Source organism: Myxine glutinosa, chromosome 2 (genome assembly GCF_964187855.1).
Source record: "Myxine glutinosa chromosome 2, kmMyxGlut1.1, whole genome shotgun sequence".
NCBI lineage: Eukaryota > Metazoa > Chordata > Myxini > Myxiniformes > Myxinidae > Myxine > Myxine glutinosa.
The window spans coordinates 180,530,955-180,556,662 of record NC_136262.1 but is presented as its reverse complement, the minus strand read 5'-3'; the positions used below and the strand labels follow the sequence as shown (position 1 = coordinate 180,556,662).

Here is a 25,708-nt window from a genome sequence, read left to right as displayed (position 1 = left end):
TAGTAATACTACACTATGGAGTATATATAGAGCGACTAAAGAAAAATCCAATTTTCCTTTTCGAATTAAAAAAGAAAATTTGTTTGGCCTAAAACACTCCCCGGCACTCACTGATGAACTTCTGAAAGTTTGATGAATATCCGTTCAACCATCTCTGAGAAAAATGGCGACACTGACAAACAAACATCTCTCTTTCAGTATAGATGGAATACTGCAATGGAATACTGCTCTCCCCTCTGGGCTGGTGCTCCTGCCTCACACCCAGCTCGTCTTCACGCTGTTGAAACCAAAGCATTCAGAATCATTGGAATCTCCCGCGATGAAGCTAACTCCAAGGGCCTCTCACTCACTCACCGCAGGCAGGTTGGTGGTCTTTCTGTCTTCTACCGACTCCTCTCTGGCCTTGCCCCCCCCCAGCTCTCTCTGGGCTCCGTCCCGCAAATATTCCTACAGGTCGCACAAGATCTGCCTGCAACCCTCTTATGGTTAAACTGCCAAAATCAAGACTCTCTGCTCACCTTCACTCCTTCATTCCTCTTTTCTCCCGCCTCTGGAACAAACTCCCTCACTCTCTTCAATCCCACTCCACCCTCCAGGTCTTTAAAACAGCTGTTCACCACCATCTCTTATCTTCCCCCATCCAAAACCTTGATCTTTTCTACCCCCGCTAATTTCACCCCAATTCCACTTTTTTGAAATACCAACTTCTGTCCTGGAAGTCCTTGTGTTTTATACTTCTCCCTCCCCCCCCCCCCCCCCCCCACCCCCTTCCCACGCCTCCTCCCCCCAAGCCCTCTCCCTTCCACACATCTCCCTGCTCTCAAATGTTGTGGTTGTGTGCTTCCCCTTCTCTCCCCATCTTGTCTTCCGCTCCCTCTTTTTATATATTTTGTTTGTCTGGTTGATTTGTTTGTGAAGTAAATGTTAGCTCTTTCACGAGCCTCGATTCAGTATACAAAAAAAAAAAAAAAAAATAGATATTCACAGTTAGCAAGATTTTATGAATTTATATATAAAGTGATAAAAGGTTTTTAATAATAACCTAAACCTGCAGTGCATACTGTATTGAAACCAAAATAAAAAGTTGATATATTCAGAAAAATGTGCAACTTACCTAAGTATGGTAATATTATATCCTAAAGTAATATTGGTGTCGAAAAACGGTTTTTCTCTTGAAAGGAATACTTTATTAACAAAATAACCAAATATATTCACTTGTTCACATCTGATGAAAGAAAAAAAAACAAGTCGTCATGAGGTCACCTATATATGCAAACGTTTAAGTGGCACAAATGAGTGATGGAAAATAATTTGAATTACACATCAAGTCTAGTGTTTACCGTAAAGTAAAGGGCACTTTAATAGTTATTCCATTTCAATTAAAGATTGAAGTTGTAAAGTCACAAAATATCAAAGCACGATACAAGTTGTAAGCAATGTGCATCAAAATAATGACAAAAGTAAATGTCGAGGTAGAGTAACCAATATACATATACTACAATTAAACGCTTTACCTTAAATAAATTAAAAGCATGTATGGTGAATGTATACTCTGAAATGATAGCAAAAGGAAAAACAGAAGTTTCAACACAAAGAAACTTTGAACACAACTTCTGGATGTATGCGCTGTTATTAGAAAAATAAAACATAAATACTTTTATTAAAACTTTCACCGACTCGTAGTTGTGGAGACGCTGCATGCGATGTACAGCATGTGTACAAAGCAAACTCGGTGGATGTTTAAGTGAGTTTGTGAAAGTTTTGTTATTTTTGTGCACTTCCGGTTTTACCACGACTGGTTCCGGTTTTACAACTGCTTCCGGTTTGACCATGACTGGTTCTGGGTTAACGACTGTTTACGGTTTTACCACAACTGGTTCGGGTTTTATCACAAATGGTTCCTGTTTTACCATGACTGGGTCCAGTTATACCACAACTGGTTCGGGTTTATCATGACTGCTTCGGATTTTACCACAACTGCTACAGGTTTTACCACAACTGCTTTGGGTTTTGCAACAACTGCTTCGGGTTTACCACAACTGGATTGGGCATCACGACTGCTTCCAGTTTTACCATGATTAGTTCGGGTTTTACCACGACTGCTTTGGGTTTTACAACTGGTTCTGGTTTTACCACGACTGGTTCCTGTTTTACCACGACTGGTTCGGGTTTTACGACTGCTTCGGGTTTTACCACAACTGCTTCAGATTTTATGACTGGTTCCGGTTTCACCACAACTGGGGTTCCGATTTTACCACGACTGCTTCGGGTTTTACAACTGGTTCTGGTATTACCACGACTGGTTCCTGTTTTACCACGACTGGTTCGGGTTTTACGACTGCTTCGGGTTTTACCACAACTGCTTCAGATTTTATGACTGGTTCGGGTTTCACCACAACTGGTGTTCCCATTTCACCATGACTGCTTCGGGTTTTACACCTGGTTTGAGTTTTACTACAACTGGTTTGGGTTTTAACATAGATAGTTCAGGTTTTACCACAACTGGTTCGGGTTTTGCCACAACAGGTTCGGGTTTTATGACTGGTTTCGGCTTACCATAACTGGTTCAGATTACACCACAACTTCTTCAGGTTTTAAGAAGACTGCTTTGGCTTTTACCCCGCCTGGTACCGGATCCTATCCAATGAATGAATAACTATCTACAACTTTGAAAGCTCAACATCACAAGCCCCAGCAGTTGAAAGATAATTTCACCCTCTATTAAATCTTCACACTGACACAATCAGATTACTAAGTGTTCAGTTTTCCAATCGGCGTTTGGGGTGAATCTTGACGCCCTGAAGTCATCGACACGTACACCAGTCCGAAAGTAATATTGATTTGAAAATTCCATGTTTTGTTTTTAACCTGACAACCAATTGCTATACAGACAGCGTCCTCGACTCCACCAAAACTTTACCACAAAGAGCTCACACTAATTTCTGATCGTGATTTGAAAATAACGCGAAAGCTTTTGGGCAACAATGTAAACGACTGTAAAGCGTTTTTGTCAAAGCCAAACATATGGAGTGATTTTTTAACGCTCATTTAAAAAACAAATACAACAACAAAGGAAAGGTGATCCCAGGGAATGGGTATCATATACCTAGCACAACACAACTGAAGCACCTGAGGGTTACAGAGAAGGTTGATGTTAACAATGTTATGAAGGAGACAATTTGTGGATGGCTTTGACATGGAAAGTTGCAAACATCACAGGAAATTTTTAACGTGACGAAGCACAAATTGGCAAACGTGCATGGAGTTCCGACGGAAGGCACGCATGCCGAGGACACCGTTAACTTCTAGGTGGACTGGCAAGGCCCGGTATGGGTCACAGGAATGGCGTGGCCATGCCTGCACGCCGCACGCCGCAGGTGACACAGATTGCGGTACGTGCGTCCGTTCGCCCCACACAAGGCACCGCTCCCACCGCCATCTCCTCGCCTGGCGCAAGGTCGACGTGAGCATTCTACGCAGTGAGCATCGCCATTTTGGTCGACGAGGCAGGATGTCGGTCCGGGACAATTTATGTCGTGACAAGATTCTGAAAAAAGGAGGAAATAGGGTAATTAATAAAACGCTATATTTTAGTAACTGTACAATCATCAGTAGGACATCATGCCTACTACTCGAGATCATGCGCTTTCATTAGCAGCCCCTATTCCCACCTTGTCCCTGTTGGCCGAGTGGGAAGTTGGGTTCAAGAATTTCCCAAACCAGCTGGACAAACCTGATGTTCGACTGAAAGTGATTTGGGCAGGAATTTGTACTTCATTCAGAGCGCAGCAATAACTCAACAACTCTTAGCAAAAGACAGTTTGCGTTATTTAAAGTCCACCAGCTACAACTAGAAGATTACAGTCCCTACCTCGAAGCCAACCTGATGGACGGCATACGTTGTGCCTTTGAAGCACCTGTCCGACCGTTTATTGACCGTCATCTTCTTCTATAAGCCTGGCTGGCCTGGTGTTGGCTTAGCCGTTAGGGTGCCGGCTTTGGATCCTAGGATCCGGAGTTCGAATCCCGGTCATCACTGAATTAACGCCAGGGGGTTTACTCAGCCCTTCATTCTTCTGAGGTTGGCAAATTGAGTACCAGTTCACTGGGAATTCCCTGTGTGTCGCAAGAGGCGACTAACAGGTTGGCGGCAGGAAGGGCATCCGGCCATAAAACATTGCTTCAACAAGCGTTACGCCGAGGTCCCCCATCAGTGAAGTGATGTGAGTTGACAAAGTGGAAGACGCAAGGCGGCCATCTTGGATTTTGACCTGGCGACCCAATTTTCAATAGCGTTCTTCCTTATGCGTAGATACACCCACACACCAGATTAGAAGTTAGTAGTTCGTTTATTTTTCAAGATATTTCGCTCACAAGGTTCAGACATATACAGTCACGTGAAAAAGTAAGTACACCCCATGTAAAGTTTTGACTTTTTCAACATATTTCAACATACAGCTATTTGATCTTCATTTCAACAATATTGATAGATAAAGGTGATATAATACAACAAATATCATGAAACATTTACATTTTGTAGTCCATTGTATAATTTAAATAAACATAAATGCAAATTTCGCATGTGGAAAAAGTAAGTACACCCTTGGCTCTAATAGGTGGTATTGCCCCCTTTGGCAGACACAACCTCAAGTAGGCATTTCTTATAACTGTCTACCAGTCTCTGACATCGACTGGGAGAAATTTTTGCCCACTCCTCCATGCAGAATTCTTTCAGCTTTGTGATGTTTGAGGGGTTTCTTGCATGCACAGCTCGTTTCAAATCCCCCCACAACATCTCGATGGGATTTAGACCCGGGCTTTGACTTGGCCATTCCAGACCCCTCCATTTCTTTCTTTTCAGCCATTCCTTGGTGGATTTACTGGTATGTTTAGGGTCATTGTCATGTTGAAATGTCCACCTTCGGTTGAGCTTCAACTCTCTGACAGATGGCCTCACATTATCCTCAAGCTCCCTCTGGTACAATGAAGAATTCATAGTGGTTTCTATGATGGTGAGCTGCCCAGACCCTGATGCAGCAAAGCTGCCCCAATCCACAATATTTCCACCACCATGCTTTACAGTTGGTATCAGGTTCTTGTGGTCAAATGCTGTCTTTGGTTTTCGCCAAACATGTCTTCTGGTACTGTGGCGAAATAGCTCTACCTTTGACTCATCTGTCCAGAGCACATGGTTCCAGAAGTGCTGGTCTTTGCCTCAGTGTTCATTGGCAAACTTTAGTCTTGCCCTGATGTTCTTTCTGGACAGAAAAGGTTTCCTCCTGGCACACCTCCCATGAAGATCAAATGTGTGCAGCCTCTTTCTAATGGTAGACTCGTGCACTTTGACATCAACAGTGGCAAGAGCTACTTGTAGGTCCTGTGATGACATTCTGGGGTTCTTAGAGACTTCTTTCAGCATCTTGTGGTCTGCTCTCGGGCTGAACTTGCTGGGGCGGCCTGGCCTGAACAAGTTGGCAGTTGTTTGGAATCTTCTCCACTTGTAGATGATCTTCCGGACAGTCAAATGATAGATTTCAAATTGTTTGGAGATCTTTTTAAATCCCTTCCCAGACTCGTAGGCATCTATAACCTTCTTTCTGAAGGCCTCAGAGAGCTCTTTTGATCTAGGCATGGTGACAGCGCACATTTCAACAACAAAGAGCAAACCAAACTAAATGTCTGAGGTTTAAATAAGACAGGTTCCTCCAAGATCCTCTCTAACGATATTCTAATCATTTGCACCTGAGCTGTTGCACCTGATTCTAATTTTAGGTATTTGAAGTAGTGATAAATGTAGGGGTGTACTTACTTTTTCCACATGCGAAATTTGCATTTATCTTTATTTAAATTATACAATGGACTACAAAATGTAAATGTTTCATGATATTTGTTATATTATATCACCTTTATCTATCAATATTATTGAAATGAAGATCAAATAGCTGTATGTTGAAATATGTTGAAAAAGTCAAAACTTTACATGGGGCATACTTACTTTTTCACATGACTGTATATGGTGGCGGCCATCTTGGGTTTTGACGTTGCGACCCAATTTTCAATAGCGTTCTTCCTTATGCGTAGATACACGCACACACGTCCACACGCACGCACGGACGCACGCACACACGGACGGACGGACAGACGGACGCACACACGGACGGAGGGGAAAACCGTAGTCCCCCTTTCGCTCCGCGGTGCGACGGGGGACAAAAAGGGGACCACGGTGCCCAAAAGAGGCCAAACCCTGCTCTGCGAGGAAAAATGGCCTCGAAAGGTGGATGGATATTCTACTATAAATGGCTGAGTCGTGTGTTTGTGTGTGAGGCATACATTTGTGTCTATGAATTACATACGTATTTTAATTTTTTTTCTTTTTTATGTGGAAGGCTCCAGTCACGGACTATATAGTCCTCATTGCGGCTAGGCCTTAAAACAAAAGAGCTGCATTGATAGAAAAGTGAAGAAAGAGAGAATACTCTAAGAGTTTTTGAGGACGTAAAAAATCTGCTTTTTGAAAAGGGGAAGGTCGTAATGTTTGGAAAGACATTACATGGGAAGGTAAAGAGTTCCAGAGTTTGGCAGTGGTGGGGAAGATCATGCTCTTGATTACGTATTATAGATTATTGAAATTTATCTTTTAACTCTTTAGACTGCTGAGACCCCTTCGAACTTTGAAGACCCTTTAAGACTTTTAAGATCCTTAAGACCCCAAATTCCCAAAAGTCCCTGAGGACCCAAAAGTCGCTCAGGACCCAAAAGACCCAGAGGATGCAAAATCCCCGACGACCCAAAAGACCCAGAGTATCCAAAAGACTCTGAAGACACAAAAGTCCCCAAGCACCCAAAAGACTCTGAGGACCCAAAAGATCTCCCCGCCCCCAATACAGCAGGCTGGTATGCTACAAGGGGGTGAAGACCAATGAAAATTTGGTCCAATGGACCAAACGCCCACGCCTCTCCCCCCCCCCCCTAGTTAATACAAAACGAATGCACTCCCATGGAGTATTTTAGCAGTCACTCTTCTTCAGCAGTAAACAGAGTAAGATATAATATAACTATAAATATGATTGATGTACATTACTTATTGTTTTTCTGAGAGCTTTCAGCAATGATTTTTATATTTGACTTTTAAGTAGCATAAAGTAAGCCCACTTTATTCTGTGTCAAATTTTGCGACTGACGTAAAAACTCAACTCACTCCTGCAATGGCCGGCATACTGGACGTGAAGGTCGGGTTGTCTCAGGCGGCATCGTGCTCTCAGCAGCGCACACTCATGGCGGTACGTGCGGCCATCGGCACCGCACACGGGGCCCTTGCGCTGACCTCTCTTGCAAAGCGGGGCACAGACACAGCGTGGCGAACCTCTGCGACTCGTCTTGCACCGTCGGCCTGGGCCGCACTGAACACCCTCGCACGAGTCTGCCGGGAAAGTCAACACAACCATTATGGAGGTAACTCACATATCAATAATAATGATGAACATTGAATCACATCAATCTGTGTATACGTGTTGCCAAGTCTGTATCATGAGTTTAGCACGGGAGGCAATGTGGCATGCCAACCTCGTGTCTAAAATAGCATTGACTCGATATTTATATAATTAATGAAATTACACCATGACTTTACAAGCAACATGTTTATTAAGTGCTTCGCCATGGTTCCATTGGTTGTAATTTTAAGCAAACACTGAAGTCAATTTGTTCTGTAATTCTACCAACCACCATCTCTTATCTTCCCCCATCCAAAACCTTGATCTTTTCTACCCCCACTAATTCACCCCAGATCCACCTTGTTTGTAATTCCAACTTCTTTCCTGGTAGTCCTGGCAGTGTCCATATGTTTTATGCCTCTCCCACCCCCTTTCCCATGCCTCCCCCCCAAAGCCCTCTCCCTCCCACAGATCTCTCGATGTCTCCATGTCTCTCGGTTCCTGCTCTAAAATGTTGTGTTGTGTTGTGTTGTGTTGTGTTGTGTTTGTGTCCTTCCCCCTCTCTCCCCATCTTGTCTACCGCTCCCGATGTTATTTGTTCTATGTGTCGGTTTGTCGGTTATGTGTCGGTTTGTCGGTTTGTCTTTCTGTGTGATAAATGTTCGCTCTTTCACGAGCCTCGATCTTTTATACAAAAAAAAAAAAAAAAAAAAAAAACCACTTGCCAGTCGCCTACATTATAACTACAACAAAAACATTTCCCCTTCTCTCAGAATATGTTCTTCCCTCAAAATCCTTTTGCATTCTCCGCACCCCTTTGGAATTATTGATACAACTTTGGAATTACTGATACAACTTGATAATTATTGATACAACTTTGGAATTATTGATACAACTTGAGAATTATTGATACAACTTGAGAATTATTCATATAACTTGAGAATTATTGATACAACTTTGGAATTACTGATACAACTTGATAATTATTGATATAACTTTGGAATTATTGATAAAACTTGGGAATTATTGATACAACTTGGGAATTATTGATACAACTTGATAATTATTGATATAACTTTAGAATTATTGATACAACTTGGGAATTATTGTTAACTTGAGAATTATTGATATAACTTGAAAATTATTGATATAACTTGAGAATTTTTGATATAACTTGAGAATTATTGATATAACTTGAGAATTATTGATACAACTTTGGAATTATTGGTACAACTTGGGTATTATTGATACAACTTTGGAATTATTGATACAACTTGGGTATTATTGATACAAATTTGGAATTATTGATACAACTTGGGTATTATTGATACAAATTTGGAATTATTGATACATCTTGGGTATTATTGATACAACTGTGGAATTATTGATACAACTTGGGAATTATTGATACAACTTGGGAATTTATTGATATAACTTGAGAATTCTTGATATAACTTGAGAATTATTGATACAACTTGGGAATTATTGATACAACTTTGGAATTACTGATAGAACTTGATAACTATTGATATAACTTTGGAATTATTGATACAACTTGGGATTATTGTTATAACTTGAGAATTGTTGTTATAACTTGAGAATTGTTGTTATAACTTGAGAATTATTGATATAACTTTGGAATTATTGATACAACTTGGGAATTTATTGATATAACTTGAGAATTCTTGAAACAACTGGAGAATTATTGATATAACTTGAGAATTATTGATACAACTTGGGAGTTTTTGATATAACATGGAAACTATTGATGTAACTTGGGAATTACTGATACAACCTGGGAATTCTTGATATACCTTGGGAATTATGAATGTAACATGGGAATCATTGATACAACTTCAGAATTATTGATGCTACTTGGGAATTATTGACTCAACTCAGGAACCATTGATACAACTCAGGAATCATTGATACAACTTGGAATTATCAATACTATCAAGCTATCCATGCCAGCACGGGATTCTAAATGGGGTAGGGATGAAGGAAGCAAAAATGCAAATGGCATCTTCTGTCATCGAGCCGGCAAGCTGGGAGCAACAAGTCACACTTGTTGCCACATCTGATGCAATTTAAATGCTCTAATGGCAGTAAGGTGCTCCATTTGAAATTGTTTGTTCAATATATGTAGCTTTTTGATGCTTAGAGGGTCCATAATAAAAAATTTTATTGGTGTCAAAACAAGTGACCAATTGCAAATTAATAGTAGGATTAGATAACTCTAATAATAATTAGATAACTCTAATTCTTAATATAATTTGGGAAATATTGTGAACAGAAAAGAAGGAATAACTTGGGAATGCTTGATGTAACTCAGGAATACCACAACTAGGGAATGCTTGATGCAGCTCAGGAATGCTTGACGTAACTCAGGAATGCTTGATGCAACTGAGAAATGCTTGATGTAATGCAGGAATGCTTGATGCCACTGGGGAATCCTTGATGCAACTCGGGAATGTCTGATGCAACTGAAAAATATTTGATGCAACTGAGGAATGCTTGATGCAACTGAAGAATGCTTGATGCAACTGAGAAATGCTTGATGCAACTGAAGAATGCTTGATGCAACTGAGAAATGCTTGATACAACTGAGGAATGCTTGATGCAACTGAGGAATGCTTGATGCAACTGAGGAATGCTTGATGCAACTGGGAAATGCTTGATGCAACTCGGGAATGTTTGATGCCACTCGGGAATGTTTGATGCAACTGAGGAATGCTTTATGCAACTGAGAAATGTTTGATGCAAGTCGGGATTGATTGATGCAACTCAGGAAGGATTGATGTAACTCGGGAATTCCGCAACTATGGAATGCTTGATGCAACTCGGGAATGATTGATGCAACTATGGAATGCTTGATGCAACTCAGGAATGCTTGATGCAACTCGGGAATGTATGATGCAAATATGGAATGCTTGATGCAACTCGGGAATGCATGATGCAACTCGGGAATGCATGATGCAACTCGGGAATGTTTGATGCAACTATGGAATGCTTGAGGCAACTCAGGAATGCTTGATGCAACTCGGTAACGCATGATGCAACTCGGTAACGCATGATGCAACTCGGTAATGCTTGATGCAACTCGGGAATGCTTGATGCAACTCGGGAATGCTTGATGCAACTCGGGGATGTTTGATGCAACTCGGGGATGTTTGATGCAACTCGGGAATGCTTGATGCAACTTGGGAATGCTTGATGCAACTCGGGAATGCTTGATGCAACTCGGGATTGCTTGATGCAACTCGGGAATGCTTGATGCAACTCGGGAATGCTTGATGCAACTCGGGAATGGTTGATGCAACTCGGGAATGCCTGATGCAACTCGGAAATGCTTGATGCAACTCGGGAATGCTTCATGCAACTTGGGAATGCTTGATGCAACTCGGGAATGCTTGATGCAACTCGGGAATGCTTGATGCAACTCGGGAATGCTTGATGCAACTCGGGAATGCTTGATGCAACTCGGGAATGCTTGATGCAACTCGGGAATGCTTGATGCAACTCGGGATTGCTTGACGCAACTCGGGAATGTTTGATGCAACTCGGGAATGCTTGATGCAACTCGGGAATGCTTGATGCAACTCGGAAATGGTTGATGCAACTCGGGAATGCCTGATGCAACTCGGAAATGCTTCATGCAACTCGGGAATGCTTCATGCAACTCGGGAATGCTTCATGCAACTCGGGAATGCTTCATGCAACTCGGGAATGCTTCATGCAACTCGGGAATGCTTGATGCAACTCGGGAATGCTTGATGCAACTATGGAATGCTTGATGCAACTCGGGAATGCTTGATGCAACTCGGGAATGCTTGATGCAACTCGGGAATGCTTGATGCAACTCGGGATTGCTTGATGCAACTCGGGAATGCTTGATGCAACTCGGGAATGCTTCATGCAACTCGGGAATGCTTCATGCAACTCGGGAATGCTTGATGCAACTCGGGAATGCTTGATGCAACTCGGGAATGCTTGATGCAACTCGGGAATGCTTGATGCAACTCGGGAATGGTTGATGCAACTCGGGAATGCCTGATGCAACTCGGAAATGCTTGATGCAACTCGGGAATGTTTGATGCAACTCGGGAATGCTTGATGCAACTCGGGAATGTTTGATGCAACTCGGGAATGCTTCATGCAACTCGGGAATGCTTGATGCAACTCGGGAATGTTTGATGCAACTCGGGAATGCTTCATGCAACTCGGGAATCTGCTGCAGCTGAAATTCGAAACATCTTTCCAATTGTGAGTGAAAGTTGAAAGAACTTCACTGCAGCTAATAACATTCTCCTCAACTACTGCTAATAAATTGAGGTTGCATTAAATTCGACATTGGTTCAATTAAATCCCTGTTTATGATTAACAATGCCACTTAGTTATTCTCTTCACCTATCCGAATCTGAGGCATGTTAATTTTTTTATTTTTTTTTCAACAGACTGTGGTATGAATCGCACAACCATGCATATAAACAAACATAGCACTCTAGCATAAGAATTATTTTTAAACCTCCGAACTCATTTATTATAATCTCAGTTGCTTTTTTTCCAAGTGTGTTGTACATCAACTTTGGGGCTTCTTCAAAGCTTCTCCCAAATTACTCAGCCATGTTTGGACCTCTGTAATGTTCCATCTTGTTTAATCAAGATTCACCATCAACAAAATATACTGCAATTATGTTTCTGATCAGCGGTGTGTTCCGTTAGCAGAATATGAAATTCACGTTTCAATATAATCCTCTGTGATAGCAAAACTGAAGAAATAACCATCAATCGTTTAGAAATAACCATCAAATGGCACTACGGCAGCCATTTTTGCTAACATACGGAGGTGTTCCGTTCCGATCGCAAGCAGCTCACTTACTGCTCGCCAAGCACCCCTCTTAATTGCTTGCTCCACTTAGCAAGCGGCTTGCAAAGTAGTTGATACGGACTGGCTGGCTTGGCAAGCGAGAGCGAGCCACTTGCTAACGGAGCACACTCTCGTTGAACATAAACAACTTGGATTTGAACACCAGTGATCTAATTCTCTTGTTATACACTCAAAGTGGAGATGAACACACAATGAGTATATAAAGAATTTATTTGATCATGAGGAAATGGGAATTATCCAAATTTAGGAAAGTTACAGGGCCGAATTTACGAAAGGCGTTAAAAAGTTAGACGTCTGTATAGAATCAATAATCGTGCGATGATCACCCTTTCAAAGTTAATGGCCAATCGCCTAAGAGTGATTATCTAATGCAGATCAAAAGCTGATCTCAAGCGTTTAAATAACAAAGAAACTTCTACATAATATTGTTAAGGGCATGTCTAACTCCGCCACCAAAGGTGGATGGAGGTTATGTTTTCATCCCTGTCTGTCTGTCTGCCAGTTTGTCTGTCTGTGAACAGGAAGGTAATGTAATTCTCAATTTTATAGACCAGTCAATCCCGGAGAGGAAACATTCATGGACGCGCGTTTCAGGCTTGTTGGCCCTCGCCTTATGAGGGCGGCCTTTTTATACAAAAAAGGTAAAAACAAACATTTAAACAGCTTGGGACGTGCATCTTGACCCCACTGCCAAAGTACACAGTCCAACAAGACTGTCCTGTGAACATACACATGCACCTCAGCCCGAATACTGAAGTACATGGTCAATTATACACACATTCTAACCCCTAAGGGTCAGAATGCATGGTCATACAGTTGGACCACTCCTCAATAGGAGTATGTCACCATGACACTCATCAGCGTGGAGCAGAAGCTCTTCCCCAGAGTGAACTGGTGAAATTTTACAAGACATTAAGTCGTGATTAGACCTCATTACTCTAGTGGGCCCGAGAAAGCAAGTGCCACAACAGCTATTGCTGCATGCATCCTAACCAACCGGAAATGCCTGCCAGCCACACATTAACCTGTCTATAGTTTACCTTGACATTCTTGTACTGCTAGAGGTCCTTCTCGGGGTTTGCAGTGATAACGTCGTTGTGATGGGTCAGGCGTTTATCCAGGTCTGATAATTTAATTAATATGCACACGTCGCACTTTGCAAAAGTTTGGGTAATTCCAATGATATTCATTACTTTAGAGTAAATTCATCAAATTATCAATGATAACAGACATACATGTTTAATGTTGTAAATTAACAGCCATTACAAATTAAAATGAAACTAATAGCTTCAGTTAACAACAAAAACAGTGTCATTTTATAATATCCGTCAATACTCTGTGTACACCCTTTGCCTTAGTCAGTGTCATCACTCTTTTACCCATGCTTTCTGTATATGAACGAAGCACTATTACAGGAATATTGTGCCAAATAAAAGAATAACCTTACAGAACTGTGCAAGTACATTTCTCAGTTCTGTCAGGTTAGTTTTGTTCTCTGTTTCCAGGTAATCCCATATGGCCCCGATGGGAGTCATGTGCAGACTCTGGGGCAGTCATTCTATCACTTGGAGCACACCAGCTGAAACCTTGTTCTCCAATTACTATTTTACTACATCGGAAGTGTGTTTGAATTATTATCTTGGTGGAAAATAAATCCTCTTCGAGTAAATGATTTCCACAAGAAACTGCCTGGTGCTGCAGTATCTGCTTGTACTTTTCTTTTGTTAGCATCCCATTGATTTTAACAAGTTTTCCGACAACAAAAGTTGTGATACAACTCCAGACAGTCACAGAGCCTCCCAATGTTTAACAGTACGAACTGGCATCTCTTGGACACAAAAAGCTAAAACTTCGATTCATCAGACCAGAATACCTGATTCCATTGTACATTCACCCAATCTTGGTGTTTCCTTTGCAAATTTCACTCTTTTCACTTTCTTTGGTCTCAACATTCGTTTCTTTGCTGCATCTCTACCATGGAGACCTGCTGCAATCAGCGTTTTGCACACTGTGCTGGATGAGATATTTATGTTCAGGCCTGCGCTCATTTCATTTGTCAGCTGCTGATTTGATTTTATTATATTGCGTAAACTGAGCAATTCCAGGTCCTTGTCTTGTCTCGAGGAGGTTGTTCTGGGTTTTCCTAGCCTTTTCTTGTCTTGTACCGGCACCAAGCCTGTTTATTTTAGGCGTTACAAAGTGTACCTCACCCCATTGTATGAGATTTTCAGCTTTTCTGCTATTTTCTTCATAGTGTACCCCTTTTCTCGCAGAGTTTGGATCTTCACACGCTGTTCTGTTGAAGTTGCTTTCTTGGTGCCATTCTGAAACCACTCATGGACTTTCATGCAATGAAACAAGCTGATGAAAAAAAATTCACATATTCACGAATTTGCAACATTTATTGTGGTTTCTTGTAATTTAGCTTAATGTAACTGGTATTGATTACTTCAATAATTTATTATTACTAGCAGAGTACCTGCCCTACAGGCGATCTTGTTCTGAGCATGCAACATGGTCTTCTGACACATAACTTTATTTGGATGGTGTATAGGCAACTGACAGCTGCCTCAATCATTCTCAAAAATAAAAAACAATAACCCGGGTTACATGCATGTAGCAAAAACATGCATAGTGCTTATAATTCAAAACACCTCACTGCCCTGATGTGTCACTGCCCTGATGTGTCACTGCCCTGGTATGCATGCATGTATATATACATATATATATATGTATATATATATATATATATATATATATATATATATATATATATATATATATATATATATATATATATATATATATACATACATGCATGCATACTAACTGGTCAACCAACGCAATATGCTTCATGTACAAGTCAACTTATAAGTATGACCCAGTCGAGAAAAACAATTACACGCAATGCTAATTATTTTCAAACTAAAATGTCGACTAAACAGACATAATAGCTCATATAGAATAAGCTCATGATAGAGAAATATTGGCCGAGTTGTGATGTCTTCATATAGTTTCTGTATTTACAAGAATAAGGAAAATTGAACAATTGCAAAGCAACTACTTCAACTGGGGCCAGAAAATAAGTGAAGGAGTCTTCAGCACAGACTGGAAAAAATGTGTCGTGTCAGACGCATACCTCTGAAAAGGAAAAATGTAATCCATAGGTGGAGAATATTCAGGAATTCCAAATATAACTTTTAATACGCAAGGATGATGTTTTCATCCAGGGGCAACAACATGTGGAATGTCTATATCAAGTTCGCCACTCGTACATCGCAAGAAATCGTGACAAAATGTACACTCATAAGACCAACCTGAAATGTTTGATAAAGACCATTCTGTAAGAAATTTTTTTTTACTTCAAGGGGTGGTGGAAGACCATAACTATCAAAATAATTTTTTTACTGGCTATTATAAATACAAACCCAATGAGAACCATTCCCATTATTATCCTCTAAATTAATAGTAGTATTATTTGTATTTTCAGACAACTTTGTTAATTCATCTCTCATACAAATAACCACATTATCAATTTTTTATTTTTTACAATATTTAGCAAGTTCTATATTTGACGTTGTATTCTTTCCAAATTGTTTAAACCATTTATCCATTTATTTTTTAGAAAGATATAATCCATTACCCCTTTTAGTCAGTTTTACACCTGCTTGTGCGATAGAAGAAAGCATATCTCCAACAAACAATCTCGCTTTATCAGGTAGGCTTTCAAGCTTTTCAGCAAAATCTACAATTACACCACTTCCACTAATTTGTTTCTCCAACTCCTTGTTATGTCTTTCCAATTCTTTTTGAGCTTTTAGTTGTGCCTTCCTTTCGTTAGCAGTTTTTACCGCTGCTGAAATACCACCCGTCATTGCTCCCACCGCAATTAAACCAGCAAATAAAGGAATTAGAAATGGGAGAAATCCTCCTCTCGTCTCTATTATTGAACATTTCTTTAACATAGGTTTTGATATTTTATATTTAAGTGAGCCAGCATCATTTAGTGTTTTCACCTGCTCTCTTGTGAGCAAAACATCAATTATTTTTGCTCCTTTTCTTTGAATTGTATTAACATTAATAATACAAGGCTTTTGATTTTGAATACAGGATATTAGATTTTAAAGATTGATTTGATTAATATATACCCCAGTTGGTTCTTTCCTACTCATTTATTTATTAGAAAAATATATGTGATATTAATCACAACACCATTATCTGTATTAATCTGCAATTCTGTTTCTTCCAAAAGCAAACAATATGTGTCAACTTCTTCATTCTCCCCTCTTTCAATGTATAGAGAAGTATCCACTCTATTAGACTTTATAGTTTCCTTTTGAGAACTCAAGTCAATTGCGTAGATTGCATAAAGTTTTTGAAACGCAACCATATCCAAAATGGGATCTTTATTACCGTTGCTTTCACACACCTTTTGGTAAGACTTGCAGGCTTCCGCATAATCATTTTTATCCCAATCAATTTCAAATCTATCTCGTGGGTAAAATGTACCATCCAGAGATGGAAGGAAGTTGTTAAGGCTAGGGAAGCTAATGCTAAGGAAGTTGTTTCACCTTAGCATTATCACTCAGTGCATTATTCTTATCAGTACCTTCATCTCCATCTAGTTTCTTTAAAATGAGCCATAGGTATCGTGGCTTTCCTTCCAGCACACCCAAATTCCACGTGTAGATAGTTTGGTTCAGTTTAACGTGTTGGCATCTTCTTTTAAGGTATGATACATTTAGTGGTCTCTTTCAGTTAAGTCTTTTATTTAACATCTTTCCATTTTAAGATTAGGTGTATATTCGCTAATATACCAACACAATTCATTAATAACAAATTTATTCTGATCCCCGAAAGCATGTTCAGCCCTAAAAAGCAATCTATTTTCATTATAATTTATATGTAGTTGAAATCTAATTTTAAGACCATACAAAACTTTATCATAATCACAAAATCCAAATATACCCTTAAGGGGAACTGCTACCGTAAAACTATTGTCTGCTTTTGTATCATTGTTATACATTGACATTCTTTGACTATAACCAGGGTCTGTGTTTGTTCCCGTTGACATATCAGGAATAAAACCTTCAACAGCTCCCTTACCCATTCTATCACTAAACGAATATAGTGTAAATTTCATCATTTCAGATGTAGCAGAGACATAATCAACCGCTTCAACCTCTTGTGTTCCAATATACAAACGGACACTATCAAACATTTTCCGGAAGAAATCATTTATGAGTGCAGCATTGGTGTTATTCGCAGCCTTAGTGAACTTAAATTTACACAACAAGAAACTATCAGCTAGATTAAAGTAAGTTTGTTGATTATTTATTTCAAAACTTTTAGTTCCGTTTGAATTCCAGCCTGTTCCTGTTATAGCTTTTATCTTAAAATAGTCTTCCTTTTTAGTAGAGTTTGAGATGATAATTGTATCATCCAAATCATAGATACTATCGAATGCTTCCATACTTGTATTTATTTAGTAAAAAAAAAAAAGTTGTTAAAACTTTTGAAAGCCTGACCCAAGTATTTGAATGATTTTTTTGTCGTTCTTGTGGAGATCGTTGAGTTTTGCTTTTCTTAATTTCTTTGATTGATTGTAATTTATGAGACTCCTTTTGAGCGTCTTTTATACTCTTTATAGCACCCGCTACATTTCCCACGGCAGAAGCAGTTGAACCAATTAGGTCTTTATGTTTAAGAATGGTTGAACCAATACCCATTAGAGTATCAATTATCCCATCTCCTTTATTTCTAAATTGATGTCCTACACCCCGTTGTCTCTAAGGTTTATAGTATCCTCTACCAAGAAACATACCTTCACCCTTATAGTATGGTGAAAGGAACATCACATCCCCTGTAATTATTTTATATTTTCCCAACTCCTGTTTCCTCACAATAATCATTATTTATTTATTGGAAAACTTCACGTAGGTGAATTCTGATAGATATAATTTCTTCATTAAAGGAAATTATATGATTATCTTGATCGGTTATCCTAAAATTTACTCTGTATATGGTTTTTCCTGACAGGTAAATAGACAAGATTTTTTGGTTCCATATTTAATTTATAACCAATCAGGGTTGAGTATGCGCTGAATGAAAATTATGTATTTGTTCTTATTCCATCGTTATAAGCACCATCAATCAAATCACATAGGATTAATACCGAATTTATACCGGAGAATATTTGAATGACAATATCACTGTAAAACATCCCGTTAGTTTAAATCCTTTTTGAGGAGAAACCCAATAGCTCTCTGAATGAATTATCAATCGTGAAATCAACTTTATAATTATTTTTAAGTTTAATCGTTGATTTTGAAGTATGTTTTTGAATATCTATTGCAATATTTTTCGGTTCATCATCCTGGTCTTTCATAAGACGGGCAATTTCAGAAGATATTTGTGAAATCTCATATGCTCCGGGTAAACCTGTTATAGTTTATATCCACTTCCCAGATTATAACTAAACTTGTTGTTTTTCTCCATGATATTAAACAAGGTATTATAAGTTTCCATTGACAATGAAGATGCCTCATATTCTTTTGCGGGGACAAGTTGTAGTGGGTAAGGGACTGAAGCTGTGTAATCACTTGTCGTGAAATTAAAACTAAGAATTGTGCTTCTCATCTTATTTGATATGTAATAAAATATCTTTGTATTGACATTTATTAATTATTTTCATATTCATCAACTGGTCTAAAATGGCTGAGGCTTCATTAAAACAATTGTTGTTTCCAGCCTTCTTACTACCTAACAGCAATAATAGCCTATTAACTAATTGTGATGGGTCATTTCAAAGAAAACTAACACCTGAACCAAGGCTTTTTAAAGCATCAATAATATGTTTTTCCTTCCCATTCTTCTTTCTTTTACCAGCAACATAAACCCCATAATCAAGTGAGTTTAGTAAATCAATATATACTCTATCATCTTCATTTTTCATATTCAACGGTTCATTGAAATATGCTGAATTCGTATCAGGACCTATTGTTCCTCGGCTTCCATCTTTTGTTAGAAGAAACATTCATCTGGGGGTCAATTTAACATTTGGCTGAGCAGAGCTTAAGAACACCAATTCGTCATTATGTATCAATACCTTTTCTTTCACAAGATGAAACACTGCTGTTTCTTCTGTTGGAATGAGACCCGCTAAGGTTTTTGTATTCGTTGAATATTCATTATTTTGAAGAGCCTTCACAATAAAATTGGGGAGGTTGATTTACCTTTTCTGTTGTTGAATGAATCCTTCATCATCATATTCTAATTCTCCTATATTTTCAAGTTCTTGCTCTGTCATTTGGCTAAAATCTTTGAGCATTTGAAGTTTTCCAGGAGTGTGTTCCATCATGGGAATTGTAGAGGGTTGGGAAGATTATAAAAGCGGTTTAAAATTTTTATCTTGTTTTCTTTCAAACGCTTCTTCACCCGTTAGTTTCTGTCTGCGTTTCTTCTTGATGTCTTCCTGTTGCTTAACAACTCTTGAAACCAACTCCTGATGTTCCTTCAACCTTCTTGCTCTTTCTTCTACATTCATTTTCTGTATTATTTACTGAATTGTAAAGGTCAATGGGGAAATTTTCCTTTACTTTATCATTAAAGTAGATGTGTTCAAATAAATCCTTTTCTTTAAGTATTTTATCAAATTCTTTCGTAGCATTAATACGAGTTGTAATTTCTTCTTCACTAATACTAGTATCTCTGCTTTTCATACGTTGGCGTTGAGTTTCTTCATCAACATCAAAAACGAATGATAAAATCTTAACTCCATTACCACTCAGATGTTTCATGATTTGTTTCATTCCTTCTGGATTAGTTTCTAAAATCCCAAGACCACCAGATTTTAGTTTCTTTAACTCACTCTTACAATGTGAATATTTTGTTGTGCCAAGAGAGACCTCCTCAAATATTTGACCTTCGTTTCTCAATCGCATATGTTCCTCCATTGTAATGTAGTAATAATCTTCACTTTCTACCTCTCCTGGTCGCATTGCTCTGGTTGTTGTAGATACAATACGAATCATAGGGTGTTTTTGAAAAAAACTTACAATCTTTTCATTTTTACTATTCAAGAGCTTAGATTTATGAAAGGTTTTTTTCCTGAAGCAGATTTACCCACAAGATTAATAATAATAGTTCTCATTTATGTATGTAATTATTTATAAAATAAAATAAAATATCAGTTAGTATCTCATCTTGTTTCACAACAATATAGTGTTGCGGCTGTGCCATAAAGGCAAACACTCTATAGTTAAATTGCACGACAGCATGTAGCCTGCAGTAGTTAGATATGTCTTATTGAATGTAAAGATTAGCCCTTTCCCATTGTGTAGTAATCAAGACCAATATGTGTTGAAGTTAAGCAGGATGTCAAGCCTTCGTGTGGCTGGGAGAAGCCATTACTAATGAGCAGGGAGGCGTGGCCAAAATCGAAGCCCACGTGACCAATGAAGGGCGGGACAAGTCCCCGGTACGTGACCAACCTCAGCCAATAGGAGGCTGTGGAACATTTTGAAGGGCGTGGGCAGGTCTGATAAACCCCTGTCCAGCGCATTTTCATTCTCTTTGCTTTGGGATTTTGCTGCGCTGCGACCTCCTGTTCTGAACTCTTGCATTTCGCCTCGCCACCTGGACGACACCCCTCTTGGACTCTGCCTCGCCGACGATAGTGCTCTTGCATTTGGCCTCGCCACGTCGACGACCTCCTGCTCTGTACTCTCTTGCTTGTTGCGTCGACGCCCGACACCCATCGCTTCTTCGCCGATCTCTTGCGTCATCCGGCTGACCTGCAAGCTTGGCCAACCTGCGCTGAAGTTCATCTACCTGCGCTGAAGTTCATCTACCTGCGCTGAAGTTCATCTACCTGTGCTGAAGTTCGTCCGTGCCAACTTCGAGGCGGCGGTTCGTTCTTCGGACCTTACCTTATTCAGGCTGTACGTCCGGATCGGGTATTGAACTGCGAGCTGCGCACACCAGACCACGTGGCCCCCAGTGAGGCAATCCAAGCACGTACATCGGTACGATAATAACCAGTGTTTTTTCCCCTGTGTGAGAGTGAGTGTGAAGGTGCCTGTGGGGTTTATGATAGGTAAGAATTGTTAAGCTGTATCTTTTGTCTATTCTCTGTGCCTTCAAAATAAAAAGGCTGTACATTTGGTTACTTTCCAACCTGTTCGGATATGTCTTTTCTCCATTGGCCTAGCATCATCCGAGACCGAATTTGGCTAGATTCAGGTCCATAAATCTCGTGAGGTAATGCTGCTTTCCACACAGTGCAAATCCCCTCGGCACACAGTTGAATAAAGTTTGTGAAAGCGACAATTTCGACCGCCGTCTTCGGTCACGTGTGCACCTTGACGTGTGCACCTTGAAGGTATTCGTGATTGTCCGGTATTAACCGAGGGGAATCACACAACAAAATTGTTGTCAAGGAGTGGGATTTTTGAACCACTGCAACAATATTTATATTTTCCAGTCATGTGTTTCATACAAGCCTCAAATTCCTTTTTACTACATAATGTAGAACAATTGTCTCTCCAAATATTATTTACATCTATTGAATTTAACTTGAATAAAATAAAAGTATTGGCATTGTTTCTTATTGAGTGACGAGGGAGTTGAAAGTATGATTGACTGAGATAAATACAATTACAAGAAGAATGTCTCCCTCTTGTGTAGTAGCCACAACCATAACCAGTGTAGTAGCCATAACCATTTGGTTTCTCTCATTAACACAATCATCAAAGATAACAAGGTTCCTTTTTGATTTATCTAAATCTTGGGGTGTAGGTATATCATTCGTATTATCACTGAGAATACAAGTTATGGGTTTATGTTTTGATTTATTTTTTATATCACAAAATAGTTGTATTATATCTTCAATATTATAATCATTTACTTTGTTTTGAAGTTTAAATAGACCTATTATATCTTCTTTTTGAAGAGCCGCATTAAAACCTTGTGATAGTAGTTGATACTCGGCTTGAAAACTTGACTTTGTGAAAATTATTAAATTATCATAATCTTAAAATTTGGGGGTAAGACGCATCTTTAAAAGCAAACAGGTTTTTCCACATCCGCTTGAACCAACTATTAGACATCTTAATGAATTTGGAAGATTTTTATGTTTGTTAAATTTTATCTTGTTTTCCCAAATGGGTAAAAAATCATTCATTTATATATTTGGAAAACAAGTCAGGAAAATGAAGCATGTTTATTGTATATGGATACTGATAGTTTTATATTAGAGATAAAAACTGATGATATTTATAATGATCTTAAAGAAGATATAGATTCTTATGATATGAGTGATTATAATCCCAATAATGATTTATACTCATCAAAGAATAAGAAGGTAATTGGTAAATTTATGATATGATAGGGGGTTTATGATATGCCTGTGGGGTTTATGATAGGTAAGAATTGTTAAGCTGTATCTTTTGTCTATTCTCTGTGCCTTGTAAATAAAAGGCTGTACATTTGGTTACTTTCCAACCTGTTCGGTACGTCCTTTCTCCATTGGCCTAGCATCATCTGAGACCGAATTTGGCTAGATTCAGGTCCATAAATCTCGTGAGGTAACGCCGCTTTCCACACCGTGCAAATCCGCTCGGCACGCAATTGAATAATGTGTGTGAAAGCGAGGGTTCGATCCCCGGTTTCTCCGGTCACGTGTCTTGAAGGTATTTGGGAATATTGACCAGTAAACTCTTTGACGCGTAGCTGGGCAATTGGCGATCGGAATTGCTTAGGAATCCGTCAACCACAAACTTAGTCGTGGACGGTGGCCTCAGTGGACCCGGAGTTTGAGGGGGAGCAGGGCATAAACCCCCCTTAGTACGTCGACGAACCCGGGACCCGCAACAATAGGAACATATGCAGTTTTTGACTTTGCTGACTAAGATATCTTGGAACTTTTGCTCCAAGATTGGGTATCGTCCGAGTACTATACCATTGTGTTATTCCACATTGTAAAAAAATTGGAGAAACAAGTGAATAAAAAAATTTATGCAAAATTAAAAAGGCAATGTAGGGATGACAAACTACAGTCTAAAAAAGGTCCTAAACAAGATAGGGATGCTGTTGGTTTAGAGAGTAGCTAACAGTATTGCCATCACATAACAATCCCAACATCACTGCCTCCAGACTATTGTCTAGGGCTAGGCCAAGATAAAAGTATTAGAATCTCCTACATTTCATTTCTGCATAGGTATAATAGCTGCTATATAATTTCAGGGACTCCTTGCAGCTTCAGTTGTCTTTCCCAATTTTCTTTTTTATCAACTTAGAGTAACTGATCACAAATGCAGATAATTATAGAATGCTGTTATTAGAGATGTTCATGCAGTTTGTAAGAAGTTGGTGATCATGTACTGATATTATAACATTGTACTTGGGCTGCTAATTTGTTATTTGTAGAGTCTCAGTATGTGGCTGCACTACAGGAGTAATCAAGTACTGGTGTAACCAGTGGAGTTTGTAGAAGCTTGAAGCAATAACTGAAGTGTAAATGAGGCAGTGATGTAGGGATTGATATGTGATGGCAATACTCTTAGCTACTCTCTAAACCAACATCATCCCTATCTTGTTTAGGACCTTTTTTAGACTGTAGTTTCTCATCCCTACATTGCCTTTTTAATTTAGCATTAATTTTTTTTATTCACTTGTTTATAAAACTGTAATCCTGTGCATTCGCTGTCCAAAAATTTCGAAACTTTTAAAATGTTCCCCTATGAATCAGGAACTGGTGGGAACCTATCCTCCTCTCCCCATTAAAACAATGCCCCCACATTCGCAGTTTCAACATTCGCAGCTTTTTCCAGGAACGTATCCCCCTTGAATGTCGGGGTCCAACAGCACTTTAAAACATAGCCCTAAAATCAAGGTACCAGGTGACTTTACTTCGCTGGTGATTGCGCACAGTAAATTGTTTCAGGGATAAAATGGTCTCACCTCGGCAGGGTATACAGTCAGGAGCACCTTTGCTGAAGACGAGCCAGCGGAAGAGCAGTCCAGATGACACCTCCTGGGACGTCCAAGCATCTCCAGGACGGCCATGACGACAGCACTCTTCGCGACTAACCCCACTCTGCAGAAGACCCCGACATCGGCCATTGGCTGCCTTCTGCAGCCAGCAATTGCCCGCTTGGGTGGCAGGGGATGGTGACATTATTGGGAGACCATTTAAAGAATAAATATTTGAGAGTTGCTAACAGGAAACACTACTGGAAAGTGAAATGATGGAGGCAAGAATTCAACAATAATTTGATTTGATTATGTTGCATAAATTTATGGTTTAGTGGATAGATATATATATATATATATATAATATATATATATATATATATATATATATATAATATATATATATATATATATATATATATATAGAGATATAGATATATATATATATATATATATATATATATATATATATATATATATATATATATATATATATATATATATATATATATATATATATATTCTGACTGCAAACCTCCTAACTGGTGATCAGTGGGTCAGAAACAATGTGTTCATGTTGTGATGACACTAGTTGCTAACAGGTTGCGTAGGAAGTGTTGTGATGGGACTCGAACTGTACATTGCTGCCTTGTTCAATGTGTGTGTGTATGTGTGTGTATATATATATATATAATTTCAAAACACACCTGATCACAAGTGTGCCTCACTGACCGGGTCCTCAGTCGATCTCCTCAGCATCATCCCGTTTTGGCCCTTCAACCTCGATACAGTCAGCTAAGGTGGGCCAGCAGGGGCACATACGCCTCTACACCCAGATGCGTACATACCCCACCTCCAGCCAGTGAGAACACAGACTACAACAACAAAACCGTGTCCACTCCCAGAATACACAGCCCCTCATCCACTCACTCACACACCCAAAAAAACAAAAAAAAACAACCGACCACCACCCTTACAACATGCACCACTCAAACAAAAACACATTCATGCAAAACCACACTCACCGCTGCAACACACACCCACTCCTGCAACACACACACCCACTCCTGCAACACACACACCCACTCCTGCAACACACACACACACACACACACACACACACACACACACACACACACACTATTCACACATCTCCATTTCTCTTCCACGCTTAGTCACTACCCCTTGAAGCTGAAATGAACCACCACCCACAAGCACAACCAACACGGTTCGACGTGCCTCCATAAACCTCCTCCATATCCAAAGTGAGCCTTTCAAGGCAACTTGGGCAACTTTGCACACATCCTCCTTCTTTCTGTTCCACACACTCCAAGCCGAGCAAGAAATGCAGAAAAGGAATTGCCAATATACCCTCTACACCCCACCTCAAATGGCTGACAAGAAACTCGCCAACCCT

The 25,708-nt window shown here is 39.4% G+C and overlaps 1 protein-coding gene across 1 annotated transcript; it reads right to left on the bottom strand.

Moving 5' to 3' along the window:
* Nucleotides 1-3,305: 3,305 nt before the first annotated feature.
* Nucleotides 3,306-24,496, bottom strand: LOC137422202 (follistatin-A-like). Its single transcript, XM_068108963.2, has 3 exons — nucleotides 24,280-24,496; nucleotides 7,199-7,420; nucleotides 3,306-3,547 (listed from the first exon to the last, which is right to left on the bottom strand). The coding sequence occupies exons 1-3, from the start codon at nucleotides 24,494-24,496 to the stop codon at nucleotides 3,306-3,308; spliced, it is 681 nt and encodes a 226-aa protein (XP_067965064.2).
* Between the last annotated feature and the right edge of the window lie 1,212 nt (nucleotides 24,497-25,708).

Coding starts and splice junctions, on each gene's coding strand:
- LOC137422202 (XM_068108963.2), bottom strand. CDS start 24,496: ATGTCACCATCCCCTGCCACCCAAGCGGGCAATTGCTGGCTGCAGAAG. Junction 7,421..24,279: donor TGACTGTATACCCTGCCGAG/GTGAGACCATTT, acceptor CTTTCCCGGCAG/ACTCGTGCGAGGGTGTTCAG. Junction 3,548..7,198: donor GTATGCCGGCCATTGCAGGA/GTGAGTTGAGTT, acceptor TCCTTTTTTCAG/AATCTTGTCACGACATAAAT.